Source organism: Mizuhopecten yessoensis, unplaced genomic scaffold, assembly GCF_002113885.1.
Source record: "Mizuhopecten yessoensis strain PY_sf001 unplaced genomic scaffold, ASM211388v2 scaffold3257, whole genome shotgun sequence".
NCBI lineage: Eukaryota > Metazoa > Mollusca > Bivalvia > Pectinida > Pectinidae > Mizuhopecten > Mizuhopecten yessoensis.
In genome coordinates, this window is record NW_018404954.1 from 29,843 (window position 1) to 49,514 (window position 19,672).

General features: G+C 33.8%; 2 protein-coding genes across 4 annotated transcripts in view; both read right to left on the reverse strand.

Moving 5' to 3' along the window:
* Positions 1–7,370, reverse strand: part of LOC110447268 (multiple epidermal growth factor-like domains protein 11) — a 17,222-nt gene extending 9,852 nt beyond the window's left edge. For all 3 annotated transcript variants that reach the window (XM_021492844.1, XM_021492843.1, XM_021492842.1), the window contains exons 1-7: positions 7,248–7,370; positions 5,586–5,795; positions 2,686–2,934; positions 2,192–2,290; positions 1,650–1,748; positions 1,141–1,236; positions 375–467 (exon numbers count right to left, since the gene is read on the reverse strand). In XM_021492844.1, coding sequence (XP_021348519.1) covers positions 375–467; positions 1,141–1,236; positions 1,650–1,748; positions 2,192–2,290; positions 2,686–2,934; positions 5,586–5,795; positions 7,248–7,320 — 919 coding nt within the window. In that variant the 5' untranslated portion in view covers positions 7,321–7,370. The remainder of the gene's footprint in view (positions 1–374; positions 468–1,140; positions 1,237–1,649; positions 1,749–2,191; positions 2,291–2,685; positions 2,935–5,585; positions 5,796–7,247) is intronic.
* An 8,282-nt stretch (positions 7,371–15,652) lies between these two features.
* Positions 15,653–16,734, reverse strand: LOC110447269 (the record flags this gene model as incomplete). Its single annotated transcript, XM_021492845.1, has 3 exons — positions 15,653–15,876; positions 16,140–16,331; positions 16,580–16,734. Coding segments are annotated over 3 exons (559 nt in total), but the record flags the coding sequence as incomplete, so codon positions are not given.
* Positions 16,735–19,672: the final 2,938 nt, after the last annotated feature.

Genomic DNA, 19,672 nt, shown 5'->3' on the forward strand with positions numbered 1-19,672 from the left:
TATATTTGTATAATACTAATAAGCATGTTGTTAATGTTATCTTTAGAAGTTAGAAAGTCATCCGTTACTAAGGTGTGAAAGAAACATAACAGACGGCATGTGAGTATGTCTGTTTCGACTTTAATTTATTTTTGACATTTGAAGAAATAACATCACCAGTGTTATATATCATATATACTTCTAAAACAGTTGAACGTTTCTGTTGCTTGCAATTTAATCTAATGATGAATACGAAAATAAAAATTATATATACTGACAATATAAGTTTATTGACAATTGAAGCACCAATTGTTAACTCAGGAAAATAGATAATGAAATATATTGAAATATAAGTCATTAGTGAGTAGATCTGGTGCTTTTTGTTACATACTTACGACTACAATTTCCGGATATTTTGTCACAGGAACGATTGGTACAACCAACAGAGCAGTTATCACAGGACGATCCGAAGAATCCATCCTCACAGTCTGGTCATTCCAAAATGAAAAATAACTGTATTTAGTTTCATTTTGACATTTCACCAACATATCAATATACAAATAAAATCTATCACATGGAACAACCATGTATTGTATGCATGCTAAACATATATGATGTATCCTCTTGTTTTCAACGCAATGTTACCTCAATTTGATATAATTTAATTTTCAGTTTGATGATCGGGTAATATACCATCACCAAATCATAATCGGACCTGATACAGTATCTAACAAACGTGCTGTGAAGTGTTTTTGCGTACTACCACCGGCATGTGTTGTTATGTCATACTATTTTTCTTTCTACATATTGTATCACGTTCCAGATTGCCGATCTTGATTCGCAGAGATTAGGTTAATTGTACCGAAAACCTACGAAAACGACAATTGCTGTGAGCTATATATTTTTTATATCTGTTGTAGGGTTGCACATTCTACACCATGATTATAATTTGCATGTCCTTTTGATTTTCATTTATTAGACGTCATAAACAAATTATAATAGGATATTTGTCAGTAACGTGGATTTATTTTTATGCAAAAGTGATCTGAATTGTCTATGTTAACATTACAATTACAATATATGAATAATACATAATGTTCTAACTAATCCTTATATAAAACATTTCTATATTCGTTTTCCATATTTTACACTGATACATACCTTCACACTCTCCATTGCTTTGCATACATCGGTTGTCTTTACAGTTGAACAGACAGGTCTGATTACAATGGCTGCCATAATACCCGGGAGTACACGCTTTCATGCAAAATCACAAAGAACAAGTCAATATCCGAAAAAAATGACAAGAAGCGGCATTTTCCTTATCTAAGTTTTAGGTTATTTATTGTTGCTGATATGGTGATTGTACTCAATGGTGCTCGATACATGTATATTTCGAATTAACACTAAGCAAGATAAATTGTGTATTGTGAACCGAATCTTATCAATTTATAATAAAATAATGTAATCATAACATTATATCATTCAGTTGATTAATATATATTTGCAACAAATACTTTAAAAGTCGTATCATTATAAAATTAAAATTGTGTCTGTTCCCTCATCAAATGCAATATATCTGATGACAAGAATGTGTATCAACACAATTGTAAAAAATAATGTATTTTATATGACTGGTGACTTAAACTGAAATACAACGAATCACTTACCGGAACAAACACCGGATTCTACATTGCATACGTTATCATAACAGTTTGAAGGGCATTCTATGCATAAAGATCCTGGCCGAAAGTATCCATCAGCACAGTCTTAAAATTAAATGAAACATGTACACTATGTATATATTTATTGCATTGTCCACACAGATTTTAAAATTATATAGGGGATATATATTATACGTAGAAATGTAAATTGAAGACTGCTTGTCATAATTATGTTGATTCACTCGAATGGGAAAATAATATAATGTTATAATGTAAATGCTATAATGTTATCATTATAGGACATATCCATATGTTATTACTGTAACAAAAGCCTATACGACGCCAAAGCAAAACAAAAAAAAATCACAGATTGAATCAGGTTATGATGACGATCTACACTTTTTCTGATACTTAAATTACGTTTATCACAATGGTTATCGGTAATAAAAAAATGAATGATAAACTGATTTTTTTTCTCTTGTTCCACAGGCAAATTACATGTTATACATTTTTTTCCAGTATTAATATCGTTAGATATATGTAATTACATGCACATTGTCCGGTCACTGGATCACACAGGCTATTGGCACACCCTACATCACAATCTGAATCACAATTACCATCACCATTTTTCCCAAGTGGACAACCTGAAATATATAAGCATACGAGTTTGTGTCATAAGCACATATGTTTACATTAAAAACATGCTAAAACATATTTAACCAATTCCAATTACCCTATCGCTGGATAGATACCTTGGTTGTTCAAATTCCTCCTTATGTAACCTCTACTGCAACCTTATAATGGTGCACAAGAACATTACTAACTTAATCATTGCAAAATAATGTTTTAATGCGCCAACTCGCGAAATAACATAGTGATATTCATAAATGCTTATCTTGACCTAGAACAGGAGTTCTGAAAGTTCCATATTCTTTCAATCATTTCAAAGGTCAATATTATCGATTTGTGTTAACACAAAAACAGTCAAATACACACAAGAATAACACAATTTTTAAGGTTAAATATGGCAGTTACGTACCGTACACTTCTACCTCACAAAGCTCCAGAATAGCGTTACCAAAGTACCACGTTAGACCTGGTGACCGTCTGTCGCTGTATATCGTCAGGTACTGGGCGCTACCTGTACATGGGATCTTGAGAGTCAATGACAACGCAGCCGCCGTTGATGTTGTGTCTTTATGGCAAAGGTAACCGTTCCGCCACTCCGACGTATTCGACTGGTATACTTGAAAGCCACCAAATCGTTGTTTTTGCTGATAACTGTCATCTAAATTTGATAAATAAGATTCTCCACTATAGCTATTACTTATATATTTTTTACAGCTTTGAGTTCACGCAGGGTTATTTAGCATTTTTGCCAGGAAATTACAATCCGCGCAGTGTAAAGTGCTATCTACTGTGAAACGTTTTACACTTTTATTGTTTTTCTAACATCGCTGCAGGTCGGTGATTTAGAAAAAAAGGGAAATGCTTGTTGTTACCGACTGCATGTTCTGTAACAGCCGACTGATGCGAAGCCTCAAGAATGAAGGATTTTTCATTTGTTTCCCCTCCACCACTGGGTCGCGTTTTCGAGACCTACGTGGGGCAGTTGCCAGGAACTGACCACATAACTGGCCACGTGTCGGTGTTTTTCTCATGCCATGCTACCGTGTTCTTGTTTTGACATTGCCGAATAATGATAGTTTAAAAGGAGTAATTATTACATTGTAGTAAGAATTTGACGTCATTAGGATTGACTTGGTCTCTGATCACAAGCCTATTCACATCTTTACGGCCTCTACTCTCTTTGAAGAAGAAGATAATGTTAACCATAATAGCTTTGTTTTAAGTTAACATGAAGCAATACCAACAAAAGTTTTTTTTCTGCAGTAACTGTTATCGTCATATTTAATGTAAATAAAGGTAATTTATTAAGTTCATGTTAAAACCCTGAATTCCAGAATGATCCTTGCAAACTATTCTTACCTAGGCCTCTTTCTTAACTTTTATAGCGAACCCCCTAACCTATTAGAATTTGAGGTGAAGTTTTTCAAAGATGTTGTACCTTGAATTTGCACATTAGAAGTGTGACCCCTGTCGAAAACAGAAATTTGACCTTCACACAAAATGTTACCCGGGGAAATGTGTGCACTGGCGTTCTCTAAAGCATACATATGTATCAAAACATATTGTAAATGCCTAAAAACGTTTTCGTTATAGTATAGATTACACAAATGATTTGTTTTAACCATTTGACCAATGTGATCTTGAAAGATAATGTATTTCAATAATTTCTACCAAACCCTATTGCAAACCGAAAAATTCAAAAGTTGAAAAAATTGTGACAAATTCTATTCACATGTAATGAGAACACAATGGGCCCCGATCATTATCTACAAATGATATAAATGCAGGAATACTGCATAATCAATAGTTTTGAAGTCATGGCGGCCATATTGGATTCTGAACCAATTTAAAATGTTACTTCAATAATGTAGTTCACACCTTCTGACAATGATATACAACACATCTAAAGGTGTTTAAACACATCTTAAACCTGCTACCAACAACAAAAGAATAGGTGGCCAAAAACTGATGTTGTAATAATAATAAGAAGAAAATCAGAAACATCAAAAATGATAGGCATCTCCACCATTTGGCGAAAAGCCCTAATAACTAGTGTGTGTAAGACGTCTATCCTAAAGGAAAGCATCATCTATGGAATCAATGCAAATGTTATGCAAAGCAAATCTAGAAAAAAGTAGGTTTCAGTCAATGAAACCGAAATGTTAGAGTGTTGTTTACATTTAGTAAACATTCATTGAAATAATATTGTTCCTTGGCCCATCATGTTAATTAATGTAGAGTTATAGAACAATTCCCAGAAATACAAAAATAAATTTCAGATATGTTTTTTTCTGTATTCTTAAGACTAAGTTATAAACTTGGTCTATTTATCTAAATACAAAACAATATATTTAACTTTCTATCGGTAATATTTCTGTAAGGTTCCATCAAGCTGCTATATCACATCAAAGCATATGTAAAGGGAGGAATCACTGTTGGTTATTATTATCAATAACATTCCTTAATCAAAATGTCCTAAGATGGATTGACTTTGTCACATCTTCTATCCATAGGTACACGGACAGAAGAGCATACACATGTATCGACCGGTGTCGTGTGTTTAAATATACAAAAAAAAAAACACAGCGGAGTCAGAGCACTTGAGGATTTCAATACCAGTCGTACACGCATACACAACAGTCCGTCGGTAATAAACACAAACTCATTCAAGGTCTATATACAAAAGTGTTAAGCATACCTTTGGTGTGGAGTTACAACCTGTTGGACCGAAAAATTATTAGTCAGAATTTCGAACGGATGGACAGCATTACAAACAACCTAGACAGCCTTACAACTCATCTATTGATATATTTATTGTAAACGTTATACTTAATTGTATGTACAATGTATTGGACTTTCTGTATTGTTATGTCGTATGACGTCAACCGTTTCGTTTGTACCATTATCGGTGAAGACCTAGCAGACCTTTCAACCATTTGGGTTTTTTATGCAATATTCATATCTAAAATCATCTGGCCCCGTATACTTAATTATATAAACATCTAGTATGATTGTGAATATTTAAACGCATTTCGTTTAACTCCGGGTTTACCGACCTCATTATAGACAGTGTTTTACATAAACACGGATAGATATATATGGGGCACCACCAGAAATGCGTTATTTATGTAATTAGTAGCAGAAACCACCGGAAGAAAATAACTTTAAGCAAAAATGGGGATATATTGGTCGCCTTGAACGATATGCATTAAGATTCCACAGTACCGTCCTAAGTTACTGAAATACAAATCATAATTTTCACCTAAAATTCACCAGAACGGTTATGTTATTGTTATTTTAATTACTCACTTCTGTAGTATATTTTGACGTATTCCAAAACGATTAGTCCCTCTAGATTGACTTGCCACCACGCTTCGTTTTGACCTCCCTGTGTATGTGAACAACAACTGTTGCTGAATGTTTGTGTTGTACAGCCATCTACTGCCTTACCAGCGTATGCATCTTTGTAGTTTGAACTTTGAGTGGTGTGCTTGACACTTGGATTACGACTGGTGTTAACTGTAACAAAATACACATTATTGTATATATTACTGATCTAAAGCACTGCTCATTGTCACTATTCTCAGCATTACAGGGTCAGCAATGTATGAATGTGTTGATTGTAAAATAAAATAATAACAGATACAAATGATGAGCCGATTTAATGGAAAATTGATATAAATATAGATAAAACATGTACAAATGTGCCAATAAAATAATTAGAATCAATAACCAGAACTGTGATAGTTTTATTTGACCGGTTGATAACCTTTTGATGTAATGTCATACTTGATGTTCCGGATTTCTTCTCCGTTTTAAAATTCATGATCAAATGCCCATGCTACTTATTAATATCATTTTAAAAAAAATATAAGCGAAAAAAAAAACCCAGTAATAAAATATGCTTGTAACCGTAATCAGACAGTGGTTAAATAATAATCTTAAAGACGTGAGATCAAGTAAATAAATAGAGAAAAAATATAATAAATAATGTGAAAAAGTGTATAACCGAAGTTGTTCGTGTATTACGGGGTGAAGAATACTGCGAGAGAAAAAAAAATAGAACTTAATTGAATTTGTACCGAAAATGTCCATTCAAGATAAATTTTGTACAATAATTAGCTTTTTGTTTCAAGCTTACCGAAGAGATATTACATGTATGTAATTTAACAAAAGCTCTCTTCTAAGTAACTACTGAGCTTTTGTTTATATATTCTCTCTCAAAGTAACTGTTGATCTGTGTTTTTTTGTGATGTGTAAATGTTCATACTCTGTCTTCAAACAAGTGCGGATCACCCTGAATAATTGAAAAATGTTTTTGTCTGCACAGCTGTTATTTCTTCTTTGCTTATATATATAGTTAAGTAATACACATCCTACCGACATTTGTTTATCCGGATCCAGTGTCCATATTGGTTCATACTGTCGTTATTACTCACGAGACATATGGGACAAGGAAGTAAATCCAACAAGTAGACATTATGAGGTCGCCAGATTACACACGTTAAAACACAAACACATACGTTACGTTTAACACAATTAGATATACTGGCATACTACTAAGATATAAAGTATACATACGGTGTTTATCAAGGGCATGCGAACAGTGTTGTAAATCATATCAATCGCCCTACCAATGTTAATACAATAGAAAGACCAGTAGCCACAAAGCACAATTGAAAGGCAATATTTGAAACAGAACCAGTATATTGTTAATGTGTTGTTTCTATATGTACGTATCTTGAAATAATTGCATATCGTTTGATACTTTGTCACATAAACTGTGCAACGCGGAAGTTTGAAAAATGAATCTAAGGTACAGGCTGTATATTTACCCCTACATGGTGTATCAGCAGTATGTCCATGGTAAATCACCTACACCGTATGCTATGAGATGTAGATCTAAATCAATGTGACGTATAGTTTTACATTAGAATGACGAATACACAGAAAGTGAACATCCAATCCTACCTGATGTGTTGACAATCGTCGAAGTTGATAAGAGACACAAAACTTCCAGCAACCAGATAGTATACACCTCCATTCTACATATACTGCGTATCGTATAAGACGGGTGCCTTGTGTATGCTATATAGAAAGCGCACAGCTATCCAATAAGGAAGTAGATAGTATTATTTACTAATCTATCAAATTGCATTGCCATTCGACATGGTTGTTTTTTGTCAGTATTTGTTATCTTGTTCTGTTGCCTGTGCACATGAATACACTTTCTTTGACATTTTTTTTTCTACTGGCAAAGCCTTTAGATGTCGTAAGCATGAGGTACATTTTGATAATTATTTAAATTTAAACTGAAGTATATCATATTTTCAGACAGAAAAATGTGTCGGTAAACCTGTCTTGATCCGGTTGACCCCTATACAGCAATCACCTACATGTATCTGAGTGTTCCCTATCCTCGCTATGTAACCGACATACGAAAACCAAAACGAGGCATATTGATGAACATTCCTGCTTAGGATAAGTACATCGCATGATAATTACTCTCGGGAAAATAATTGTTAACTAATCTTTTTTTTTATATAACACATCGACAGGTAGCTAGTCGATATCACGCCTATCATAACAGGATTAAAAGCCGGGTTACTTACCTACGTGATGAATGTATAGTCACAGTTATCTTAGAAAATGTGATACTATATCGACATAACGAAAAACCATTCATATTTTTATGTTAACCACTTAGATTATGGCGCATACGTAACTCTTAATCCTATGGAAGATAGGGGGTCCTACTGTAGTAGTGAAATATGTTTATCATATTGTTGTGGTAATTCAATACATACGTTCGTCATAACTGATTTTTTGATAAAAACAAATAGTGTTCATATTTGTATGAAGATTATTCCTTTGAAAGAAATACATATAAATGGTACATGTCTTTCTTTCTTTTTATTGGAGCTTATTTAGTATAACATATAAACTGGACGACAATAAAACCAATTAACATGTATAGCACATATCGCCTAAACAGCCGAGTGTTGCACATTTGATACATGTATATATAGCGTGACGTCCGTAATCACATGTCGGTGGGGATATTATTGTCATGTGCTCTCCAGACGTGACCGCAGGTAATTGAGCTAACTACACCGCGCTGTGTCCTCATTGGAATTGATCTTCATTTATTAGCCAAAAAAGGTGATGTTGTAACGAGATATGTGTGTAACACATGTACATTCCATTCTTAATTTAATACAGCTAATACTTCTGTCGCTGTATTGTTCTGTATAACGCATTTGTACCCCTACGCAGATAAAGTATCTGTCAGATAAGAAATTTAATCGTTTTGTCTATTGTGAAAAGAGACTACGCGCATGAGCTAACCCTGGTAACTTCAGTTAAAAGTTCAGTTAAATCCCTGAAAAGGTCAGGCTTAAATGTATGCGTATTTAACACGTACACCAGTGCTTTAGGTGTAACTGATAAGAACGGTCACCAGTGTAATATCACAGGATATTTTAAAGCTCTAGTTAAGGGAATTATATATTGACTACTGGTTTAATTAATGAAAAGTATTTCATATTGATATTCCTATTACTATACATGTTATTAGACTGAACTATGACCTTTGTGACCAATACAATTTGACCTTTGTTGTAAAATCTGCAAGTTTAACAGGAATCATCTTATTTGCTTTGAACTATCCAAATGACCTTTGACGTTTGCTGACCCAAATATTGACCATTGGCTTATTTTGGTCTATAAGATCTGCAAATGAAATGAACTGCTGATTGGTAGTTATCATCAAATCGACCTATTGCTTACTTTAAAACAATATGTGCTAGTGAAATGGATTTTATACTGTCCTTGATAATAATAATATCTTGACAAATAACCTTAGGTGATCTGTAATTTTACCTTTGGTATAAATTTGCTCCGACAATAGATATGTTTATGTATTCGAACATAAAAAACGATCATTTTTTTTTATGAATTTTATAAGGGGTTCTAGCATAACAAATGTTCATATGCTGTCCAGTGCCTTAATAAATGTGTATGTCTTACACGTAACTAAAAAAAGGTAATGTTATAAAGGGATATGTGTGTAAGGTATTTCACTTTGTACCATTCCTAGTCATATACAATATATGTTCAGTTTTGTACTGGCAATATATCTTTTTCGATTTTGTTCTGTATAAAGCGTTGTAATGGCATGAGGCATGAGCTCTTAACACATAACATATCTGTCTGTTAAAAAAGTTGATATTGTTTGCCTATTGTGAAAAGCGACTACGTGCATGCGCCTATCCTGGTAACTTCCGTTACAAGTTCAGTTAAATCTCTGGACAGGTCTGGCTTAAATGTATGCGTATGTGACACATACAGCAGTGCACAGGGTGTAGCTGATAAGCACGGTTATCAGTTTGCTGTCACGGGTATTTAAAAGCTCTACATAGGGGAGATACATTGACAATTGGTTATATTAATGTAAAATATTTCATATGGATATTCCTATTACCATACGTGCAATTAGATTGACCTATAACCATTTGTGACCAGTAAATATGTTGTCTTTTGTTGTAAAATGTGCAAGTTTAACAGGTGTAATCGTACTTGATTTGAATGATCAAATCAATGCTTAGCGTATTAAAACAACACTGACCGGAATAACAATATCCAATGTAAAGAAATGTAACGGCTGTTAAGATATCGCTGGGCATTGTGAGACTTGACAATGAAATTACAAATTTATGTGCAAAAGAACGTTATAAGTTTAACGCGTCTCGCAGCCACTGTTTCCTCAGTTTCTGACGACATGTCAAATAACGAGGCAGTTATAGAATCTACCGACTGTAGTCAGTCTCCCATACAATCAACAAATAAATTCACGCCTGGATAATTCACAAAATGAGCAAAGAGAAAAGTTCGAATTAACTTCCAAAAATAACTCCCTCGTGGAGGGCAAGATCGGATTCACGGTGTTCACTGTATTTATCCATGCGCGAAATTTGTTCAGGGGAAAATCGAAACAATTTCAAATCTAATTTTAAGCTCAGAGTTCAATTGATAAACTAAAATAACTCTAAAGACATATCATAATTGTATTGATACTGAATTTGGTATAAAAATGAAGTGTTTGTTTAAATTTCAAAGTACTAATTTGTTTGCCAATCAGCACGCGACATCTCGGTAAAAAAGAACATAAAAGCCAGAGAAAACATAAATATAATTATTGAACGGCTTTTGTATGGTATTTGTGATTTATTTGAATGACACAGATCGATTAAGAGCGCGCATTATGTTGTTTGCTTGCAAAGCTGTGTCATTTAAATAGATCATAAATACCATACAAAAATAGTTCAATGCTTAAATATAACATATGCACCCTGTAGTACAGAGGTCATATCTGTGACAACAAATGAAATTTTAATCATCTCTTAGATATTGTCTGCATGTCATTCAATATAATTATGTATTGTGACAAAAAAAATAATAATCAATTATTTATCAGTTTTGTAAGGAGTTGAACAGCTTTGTAAATGTTAGCTGATCATATGTTGCCCAGTGACTCAGAGTATGGAGAAATAGAGGAAGTGATAATTTAAGCATAAATGAAGGAGAGTATGATATTTAAGTTGTCAACACATTTGTACCAAAAAGGAAATTAAGTAAATTAAAAATTCAAAGTTGCACAATATCTTTTAAAATGCCTAAAAATAGCAGTAACAAACTCTACATGTAGGCAGTGATTAAGCTTTCTTGGCCTCAACTTAATTGCAGCAGGGTTTCTTGGGATATATGTTTAAGAGTTCAAAAAACAAACTTAACATGCAAAATGCATGATTATGACGGCATTTTGTGAATTATGATCCATCTCAAACCAAAACAGGCAAAATTTTGTACTACATGATCCCAGCAGAATTTTTTGTACAAACCTTTTACATTCAAAATCCTAACCAAACAAAGTATGGTCTTGTAGCCATTTCGTTTCACCGTGTCATCTTTATTTAGGCCAGTCACAACTTGGGACAACGGGAATCATACAGGCTTTCCTCATGATCCTTCTATGTTTCTAGTTCTTTTTAAAATAGCAGTAAAAAATACATTTGACGTGCAAAATCCTTCATGGCTTCCAGGTGGCCTTTATACTTTTCCAACCCATCTCATATTAAACAATTAACGACTTTTAGCCAAAGGGATCATTCATATCTATATAAAAGAGGTCGTTTTCTAATGTCTCTAATCTAGAGGTCGAACCTGTAACCTCCGGTTTACTAGTCTGACTATATCGCGAATGAGCGAAAGATAAAGTAAGCAGTAAGTGTTGTTTACCAGGGTAACATTTTCATCATGTCGTTTCTGTGAAATAGCGGTTACGATGTTCATATACTCCCTGACATACAGATTGACTGAATGACAAACGCTTGACCACGAACAAAAAACTGATCAAAAGTATGAAAAATATACTAAATAGAAGACATATGGCAATTGTGACAGTGAAATGGTTGACAAATAGATTAAAAGATGCAAGTGATTAGACTAAGTTAGGCACTCTTCACTTTTGCAGATATGTTTATGAGAACAGGTTGAATACGGTAACGATACTTCCAACCAAACACAGTACTTCAAATAGTTTATATTACACATCTATGTGCCCCATGTTCTACTTTTTTATTTTGAAGTAAAGCAACTTAGGGTGAGGGTTAGAGTAAAACGTTACATAGGGCCAGGAGGTTTTGGTATAAACGGGGTGGCACAGGCACAAACAGTGACTTGCGTGGCCATAAGGCACTGGCAGCAGTGATACCGGTGTACTGAAAGCAGTATATCCACCTTAGGGAACGTTGGATAAGCTTAATGCTTGTTAGCTTAACGGATGGCATCGAACTAAGAGGGGGTGGTTATTATCATTCACTATTAAAACATACTTATATGCATTATTCTACCGCGGGAAGCTCGTGTAAAGATTAATTGAATGTCATTTGTTCTCTACACTGTAGGTATTGTATATCATTCACTATTAAAACATACTTATATGCATTATTCTACCACGGGGATCTCGTGTATAGATTAATTTAATGTCATTTGTTCCCTACACTGTAGGTATTGTCTTTTAAACTGAGTACTGCTGTTAATGTACATAGTATCTTCCATGCTTTAACTGGTCCATTTGCAGTTAACTTTTAAACAAGTTGTTGAATGGTTTATGACGGACATGTGTCTGTGTCTCCCCACTGATGTCCTATTACATTATATTTATTATTTCGAAAACAGACTGATAACTTGTAGTGTCGAGTGTCGGGCTAAACAATTAATTTCGTTACGTTTACTTATTGATTCATTAGCTATTGACAAGTAACACTTTAACTCTGTTACAATCTGAGGAAGATTTCTTATCTATAGTAATCACTTTAGCATTATATGATTGTTAATCTTTTTTTAAAAGGGCACATATTGTATCCTTAGTGTAAAATTGTCAATCCCTCATCACATCAGTGTTCACTGCTGGAACGGCATTGTTCGGTAATCATTATATTGTAAAGTTTGAACTTCCAACCAAGTAAATTCGAAACAATTCAACCTTACAAGCATCAACGTGGCTTTCTGAAGTTGATAATTATCACTACTTACGAACACTATGTCCCACATTTTTGGTGGATGTATTACAACTACAGTTGTACAGACTGGTCCGAATAATTCACCAGTATAGTCTGAAATATGATGACGTTTTGAGCTGAACATGTATATATGGAAAAGTATGCACTCATTGATGTTGAATATCTATAACTACACCTGCAGTAGTCGTGACGTTTTAGTTGAATACTCTATTGTCTCGTATATGTATCTACGAAAAATGAGTTGTGAAGGGATTCTAATGCACAGCAGTGGAGTTCGAGGTTCTGCCGAACCTTGTTATACTTCGATATGCAAAACAAATTAAGCAAAACTAAATCAAACACATTTTTTAAATGGTTTTATTTGATGCAATAAACAAATATAACGAAATATTTGTAGATCAAAAAGTATTCTGTATGTTTTATTGTGTAACTTTGCAATTGTTTCGAGTGAACTCGTACCAAAACATGTATTTGATGAAGAGATGTTTTTGTTATCTATATATTTTTCCCCCTCACAAACGCAACATTGTTACCTTTGCACTAGCATTCAGCATAGCTAATGCACCTGCAGTTTAATTGCCATTTACAGAATAAGAATGAAAATCCGGATGAGTAGTCGTCTGTAAGGTACAAGTACGAATTGTGTACAAAATGAAATAGTGTCTGTGTCGAATTTATTTATTATTTAAAGTATTAATAAAACAAAAGATTTTCCTCTTAAGGGACATCCAGGTACTGGAGTACAACAATATAACGAACACATAACTCATTCCTCTATCATGCAATTGCATCTTAACATCGCTCTCGTCACTTTCACAGGCTTACTTAAATAAATCGTGTTTAGGCACAATTAGCGTAGACAGTTTCCTTTTAATGCTTGGTTATGAAGGCGGACAAAATGTAGACACTTTAATAGTTGATTGGTTTACAGGAAACTTATACATCTGTTTTCCATCTTCTTTATGAACAAGAGCAACAGTTGTTTAGTGGTAAATACTGTAAACATGGAATTTTAACTTGGGGCCACGTAACTCATAACGATAATCTAGTAGCGTCAACAGGATTACTAGCATTGATACACAAGGATGTTTTACTCTATCTTTTCACAAATATTTAGTTTCGCAAAATAATATCAACATATTAAATAGTAATTCCATAAAACATTGATTTGAAAAGTTGTAATAAAATCATCAGTTAAAACTGTAAATTAATTAATATATGCGATGCTATGTTAATGACATTCATAGTTCAGTTATGTGATAGATATGAGTAAACTCATCATAAACCTGTACCTCACACAGTTCCAGCACAACGTCATTCGAATACCATGATTTTGCTACGGTCAGTGAAGATGGTCAGATACCGGTCGTACTGTATCGCAGACATGGACGTTTAGCCAGCTGTGGTGTCCATGTAGCACATGTTTCCTGATGTCCATTCATCGACTAGTCTGTTTAATGTGCCCTCATGGACACCGATGGGCAAATGTATAATACAGTTTGAAAGATGCAGCGTGATAAAGACTGCTTGCAAAGTTTATGGTCGCCATCAAAATCTCTTATTGGATTTTGAAATATGAACATCGAAGACTTGTTTATCAGTTTTGCTGATAAACCTGGTTCTGACTTTGAAAACTTCAAAACACCGCATGCCATGTCATGCATTAAGAGATATCAGATGTTTTCTGAGTTTCCCCAATATCCTGTGATCATTAGACACCGAAAAAAGGATTAATTAATGAAGGGGACAATAAACATTCGTCGTCTTAAGCGATAGATGACGATCACATATTAACATTAATATAAATAATATTCGAGAGATGAAAATTACGTCACCTTGTGCAATTGAAACAAAGCACTCCTATCAATTAAGCTATGCTATTCTTATTTTACACGAGGATTTCGAGTGAACCAAGACATCTACAAAGTATGTATACATATGTTACATAAAAAGAGATGTCAGAAAAAAAAAACATACCTTGCAAATTAATAAGATATTAAAAATGAACGTAATCTTTTGTGACGAATGTTTTTCTAAATCGCATTAAATCACATTGTCACAATAGTGCACAGCAAGGGACAAATATATCTAAATAAACATGTAGGATTGAATAAATATATGTATATTGTGTTTCAATTATTCTTAAATTCGAGTTAAATTGCAAATACACTCGAAAAAATATAATGAAACTAGCAAAAAACATTCTTATTGTATCATTCAATGCAAATAAATCTCTATTAAAAAGCCAATAGATAATAATATCGTTCAACACATTACTCACTGTCTATATCAATGCATATACTCAATATAGTCAAAAGCCTTTCGACTCTTGTCTAACACTGCCAAAACAGACAAAACAACTAGACATACACCTTTGTCTTCGATCAAACTATTTATTTGATCCCATTAAGATAAAGCTATATTTTATTCAATGCATTGTGTATGCTTCACATAACCTTATTACTTGTCAACAAACTGTCAACTGTGTGTTTATCTAACACTGCTCGAAAACTTGCTCAAAGCTATTTATACTAATACTCCAAAACATGCATCCCTCAAAATATCTTCTGGGATCGTAAAATTATAAGTCAGTATGAAAATATATCTAACCTTAACTCTGACAGCATAAACAATACATGCTAGGGTTCACACAACTGACATTCCGATATTGTGAGAACGTAAAATTCACACAAGAATTTACAACTGAACATAAACAATCTACAACACTATCAATGTTCATCACCTACGTATTATTATTTAAGTTAAGAGACGAACTCATCAAAACAAAAATCAAATGTGTGTAATTTATTTTACAATAACAAGGTTACGTTGAATGATGAAACTGTCCAGTTTACAAGAAGCATTTCCCTTTGTTTTCTTGTCAACATCTGTTGTCTCGTATATATGTGGAATGTCCACCTCCCTGCGTCCAAGCTGTTCATAATTTGACTCATTTTGTGAAATCTGCGCAATGGTTTGTTCCTTGTTGTAAGTTACTATTTCGTCGTAGGTATTATCTGGAAATGGACCAAACATATGAATTGAATTTCTTTCTGATAAGATCATTGTTATGCTATTAACATGAGCTAATATACCGTAATGTTGAAATATGCTAACACTGTTTGAAGTTGGTGTAAAAATGGGAACAATGTCCAATCAAGCTATCGCGTTTCCTTTTCAGAATTTAAAAAGTTTTTCATTGTAAACCTTCAAGCTGCGATCATTCGCTTTACACGTTAAATAATCCGTTTGCGAATGTACAAATGTAGTAGATGTTTACCTTGTTTTTGTTTTAGCTCTAATGCAGTTCTCGGCAATGATATATCTGCCACATGAGAAGAACCTGTGGTGTCGCCGCGCTTCATCGTCCGACGTTTGACCAGTACAATTATCACGATGACCAGAGCCAGTATAACCACTCCAGATCCGATGCCTATCCCGACAGCGGCGTCTTCATTCGTTATAGTTACCACTATAGCATAAACAGTGATGCAAGTTTACTGTGTATGTCATACATTTCTCCTAAGTTATTATCTAAATTTCTTGTCGCTCCTCTTCATTTTTTTGGATTGGGGTGTTTCTTTGATATTATATGCAACATGTTGGGTTAAAATCAAATCTTTTAAATCATTTAATTCTGAAGAGATCACACTTTAGAAATCGTTTGGAGAGGACAAAGTCACAAATATATTTATTGTAAGAATATCATATGAATATTACCCTTGTTGTGGCATTCGTTCCCAGTCCATCCATCTGTACACCCTGTCGTACAGTCTCCAGTGTCCTTGTCACAACTTACACCTTGACAACTGCCACACGACTTTAAACATTGGCTTCCATAAAATCCTGCTACACACACTACAAGTACAAGTTTACTCAGAATTCATAAAGTATCCTGAAAAACTGGTACTGTACATGTTACATTGATTGGTAGGTTTAAGATTGTTTTTTTTTATTTTTGACGTCGAAAGCAGGGAAGCAATAGCATGTATGAAAAAAATGAAAGATTGTGATGGGTACCCTCGACAACTTCGAGGATAACAACACCAAGCAATCATGTGCACTTGGATATAATATTTTTCCAACATTAATTATGATTTTCATATGAAAACTTGCTCATTGTCTTCAAATACATTGTCAGCTTGAACTTGTAAACATTTGTCTATCCTAAGATTGAAAATCAAGCAATATCAAATACGACCTTTACACATGGCAACATTATGTTGGCTTCGTCTAAATGATACTTAGCGCTTAATGTCGATTTAATGATTTCAAATATTGCCCCGGGCTTTTTTTCAAACGATGGTACAGACCCAGGTTACGGGTTTAAATATGTAATCAGGTCTCTGCAATGGAGCTTAGGTCCGAATCACATATCCCTTTAACCAAACTACGATATGTTCCTGCATGATGTACATGCAAGGGAGGTGATTTGTTGGAATTTTACTTTTTAGTATTCTTGTTGTACATTTGAAACTAAACGACGCGAGTAAACTAATAAAGAATTAACGAAGTAGTTACATCAATCAGTAAATTTAATTTAATAGGCGTACTTTTTTTCAAGAAAATAATATCTAATGCCATTCTGTTTGGTTCATATGGGTCGTTTACCAGATTTAACTAGGCTGCGTATATAATCAGATATTTAATTTACATGAACTACTGCAAAAAGATGTCCAAATGACCATTAAGACCCTCCTACTTCAAATTTATCTGAAAACACCAATAATCATAACTTCTAGTACACATTTGCGTTGTTTTGTTGTTGATGTTATAATCGATACACATTTTACAAAGCTATATGCTGGTTGATATTATCTTAATGTCTCGATGCATCTATCTTTAAATAATATTTTCAGTAAGCAATTGTGTATGCGTTGCTGCAGGCTATGTAATAAAATGCGTCATTTTGTTGTGTGATTTATGGAATTAGTGTGTTTATTATATATATATTAAGGGTCCTTTTGACGTATTATATCAAGTCTATGGTAAACCGAGCCATAATTTTGTTCCAGAATACATATTTAGTCGAACGAAATCAGAAACTTACTATGCCTCAAACTAACTTCACGTTATATTAGGTTCTATGATACCGAAACGCATTCCACGTTTCTAAAACGTAATTTTCCACGCTGCAAAATACTGATGCATGCATTCATGTATCGACGATAAATAAACTGAGGAGTGAAGGTCGAATACGTATTTGTTCTGTTATATCAGCTTTATGTTTTGATTGGTTCATTTTGACAGGTACTGTGCATAGCCCATTTATTAATAGTTCCTGGGAATGTGCTGTACCACTTGGTTTTAAGGACTAACAACGCTATTGAGATGTCGGTGATGGTTTTCGTGTTACGTTTCGTTATGATTGTACACCTTTATGACTACCATTACATGCCTGACGATTGAGGAACCTTCTGCTAAAATAGCCGAAATCATCTGAGTTTTCCTCGGCTTTGTTTTTATCTTATTTTCAAAGGAAAACGTCCCCAGCGGCTATCCGTATACATACTCAAAATGTATGCTGAATGCAGCAAAGCCTTGACCTAACAATAACCATTACACTAGAGAATGTAGAGCCGGGTTTTTGAGAATAAAATCCGGTTTTGGTTTAACTGACCATTTAACGATTCAAACTACTAACAGGGGAAACCTATGATTGTACGATTTTACTAGTGTATCGTTGTCTATACCATGACCTGTCAACATACCTGTACATAACACACTGGTTGATTACATGTACCACCTTTACAATTGGAAGGGCAGTTTATGGTGCAGGTATCACCATAATATTTAGATTTGCATGCGTAAGTAAATAAAAACATCAGCAGTCATCTGAGACTTAAAGCATACATCGTTCACTTTACATTACCAAAAAACACAGATGAGGTATAATTTCAACGCAGGCTTGAATATAACACAAATAAGATTTTACAAGTATCTCTCTTCAGAAAAAAATACAATTGTATCGTATCTATCTTCAAGCACATTTATAAGTCTAGTCAAGCATGAATAATTCGAATTCATACATAAGCATAGCCCGTCAGACCTTCTGCATGATACAGCACTGCACTGTCCACATTTCTCTTCACAGTTAAGTCCAAAATATCCACTCGTACAAGCTAATAGTACAAACAAAAGTAGTGTCATTGCATACAGATATTGAAAAAAATGATAAGTAATGAAATCATAAGATTTTTGTGTTTTTTAGAAATTGTCTTTTGAAGTTAACATAAAATGTTAAACGATAAATACTCTTCAGATGTAATATTTTGATTATGATTGACGATGCCAAACTTCATGTCTACATGGCAGAATGAATCAAAATGTAAATGATTCATTGTCTTTTTTTTACAATCATAGTACGTAGTTTGAACCTTAAACATTAAACCATTTGTTTGATGCATGTTCCAAAATAACATATCAGTAAATTAGGAATAGCTCAGCCATGGCTACTTTGACAAAATGTTATGTACTTAAATGATATGTCAACTGTACCTATGCACGTTCCGTTGTTCTGTTGGCATTCATCATTGTTACAATGACCAGAACATGACATATTGCAGTTTTGTCCAAAGAAACCAGGGTCACATGCTACAATACAAATATTTCATATTTTACACATACGACTCCTTTTGTGCATTACAGCTAATGCCCAATCAAATGGGCTGACGTTTTTATGTTCAAATTAAAATTAAGATCACTATTTCCGCTCGGTTGACTGCATATCCGGCCATTGATCAAAACTATTAATATCAAAAGTTGACCCGTAAAATCAAAGATTGTTATTTTGCCTTTAGATAAAAAAGGAAA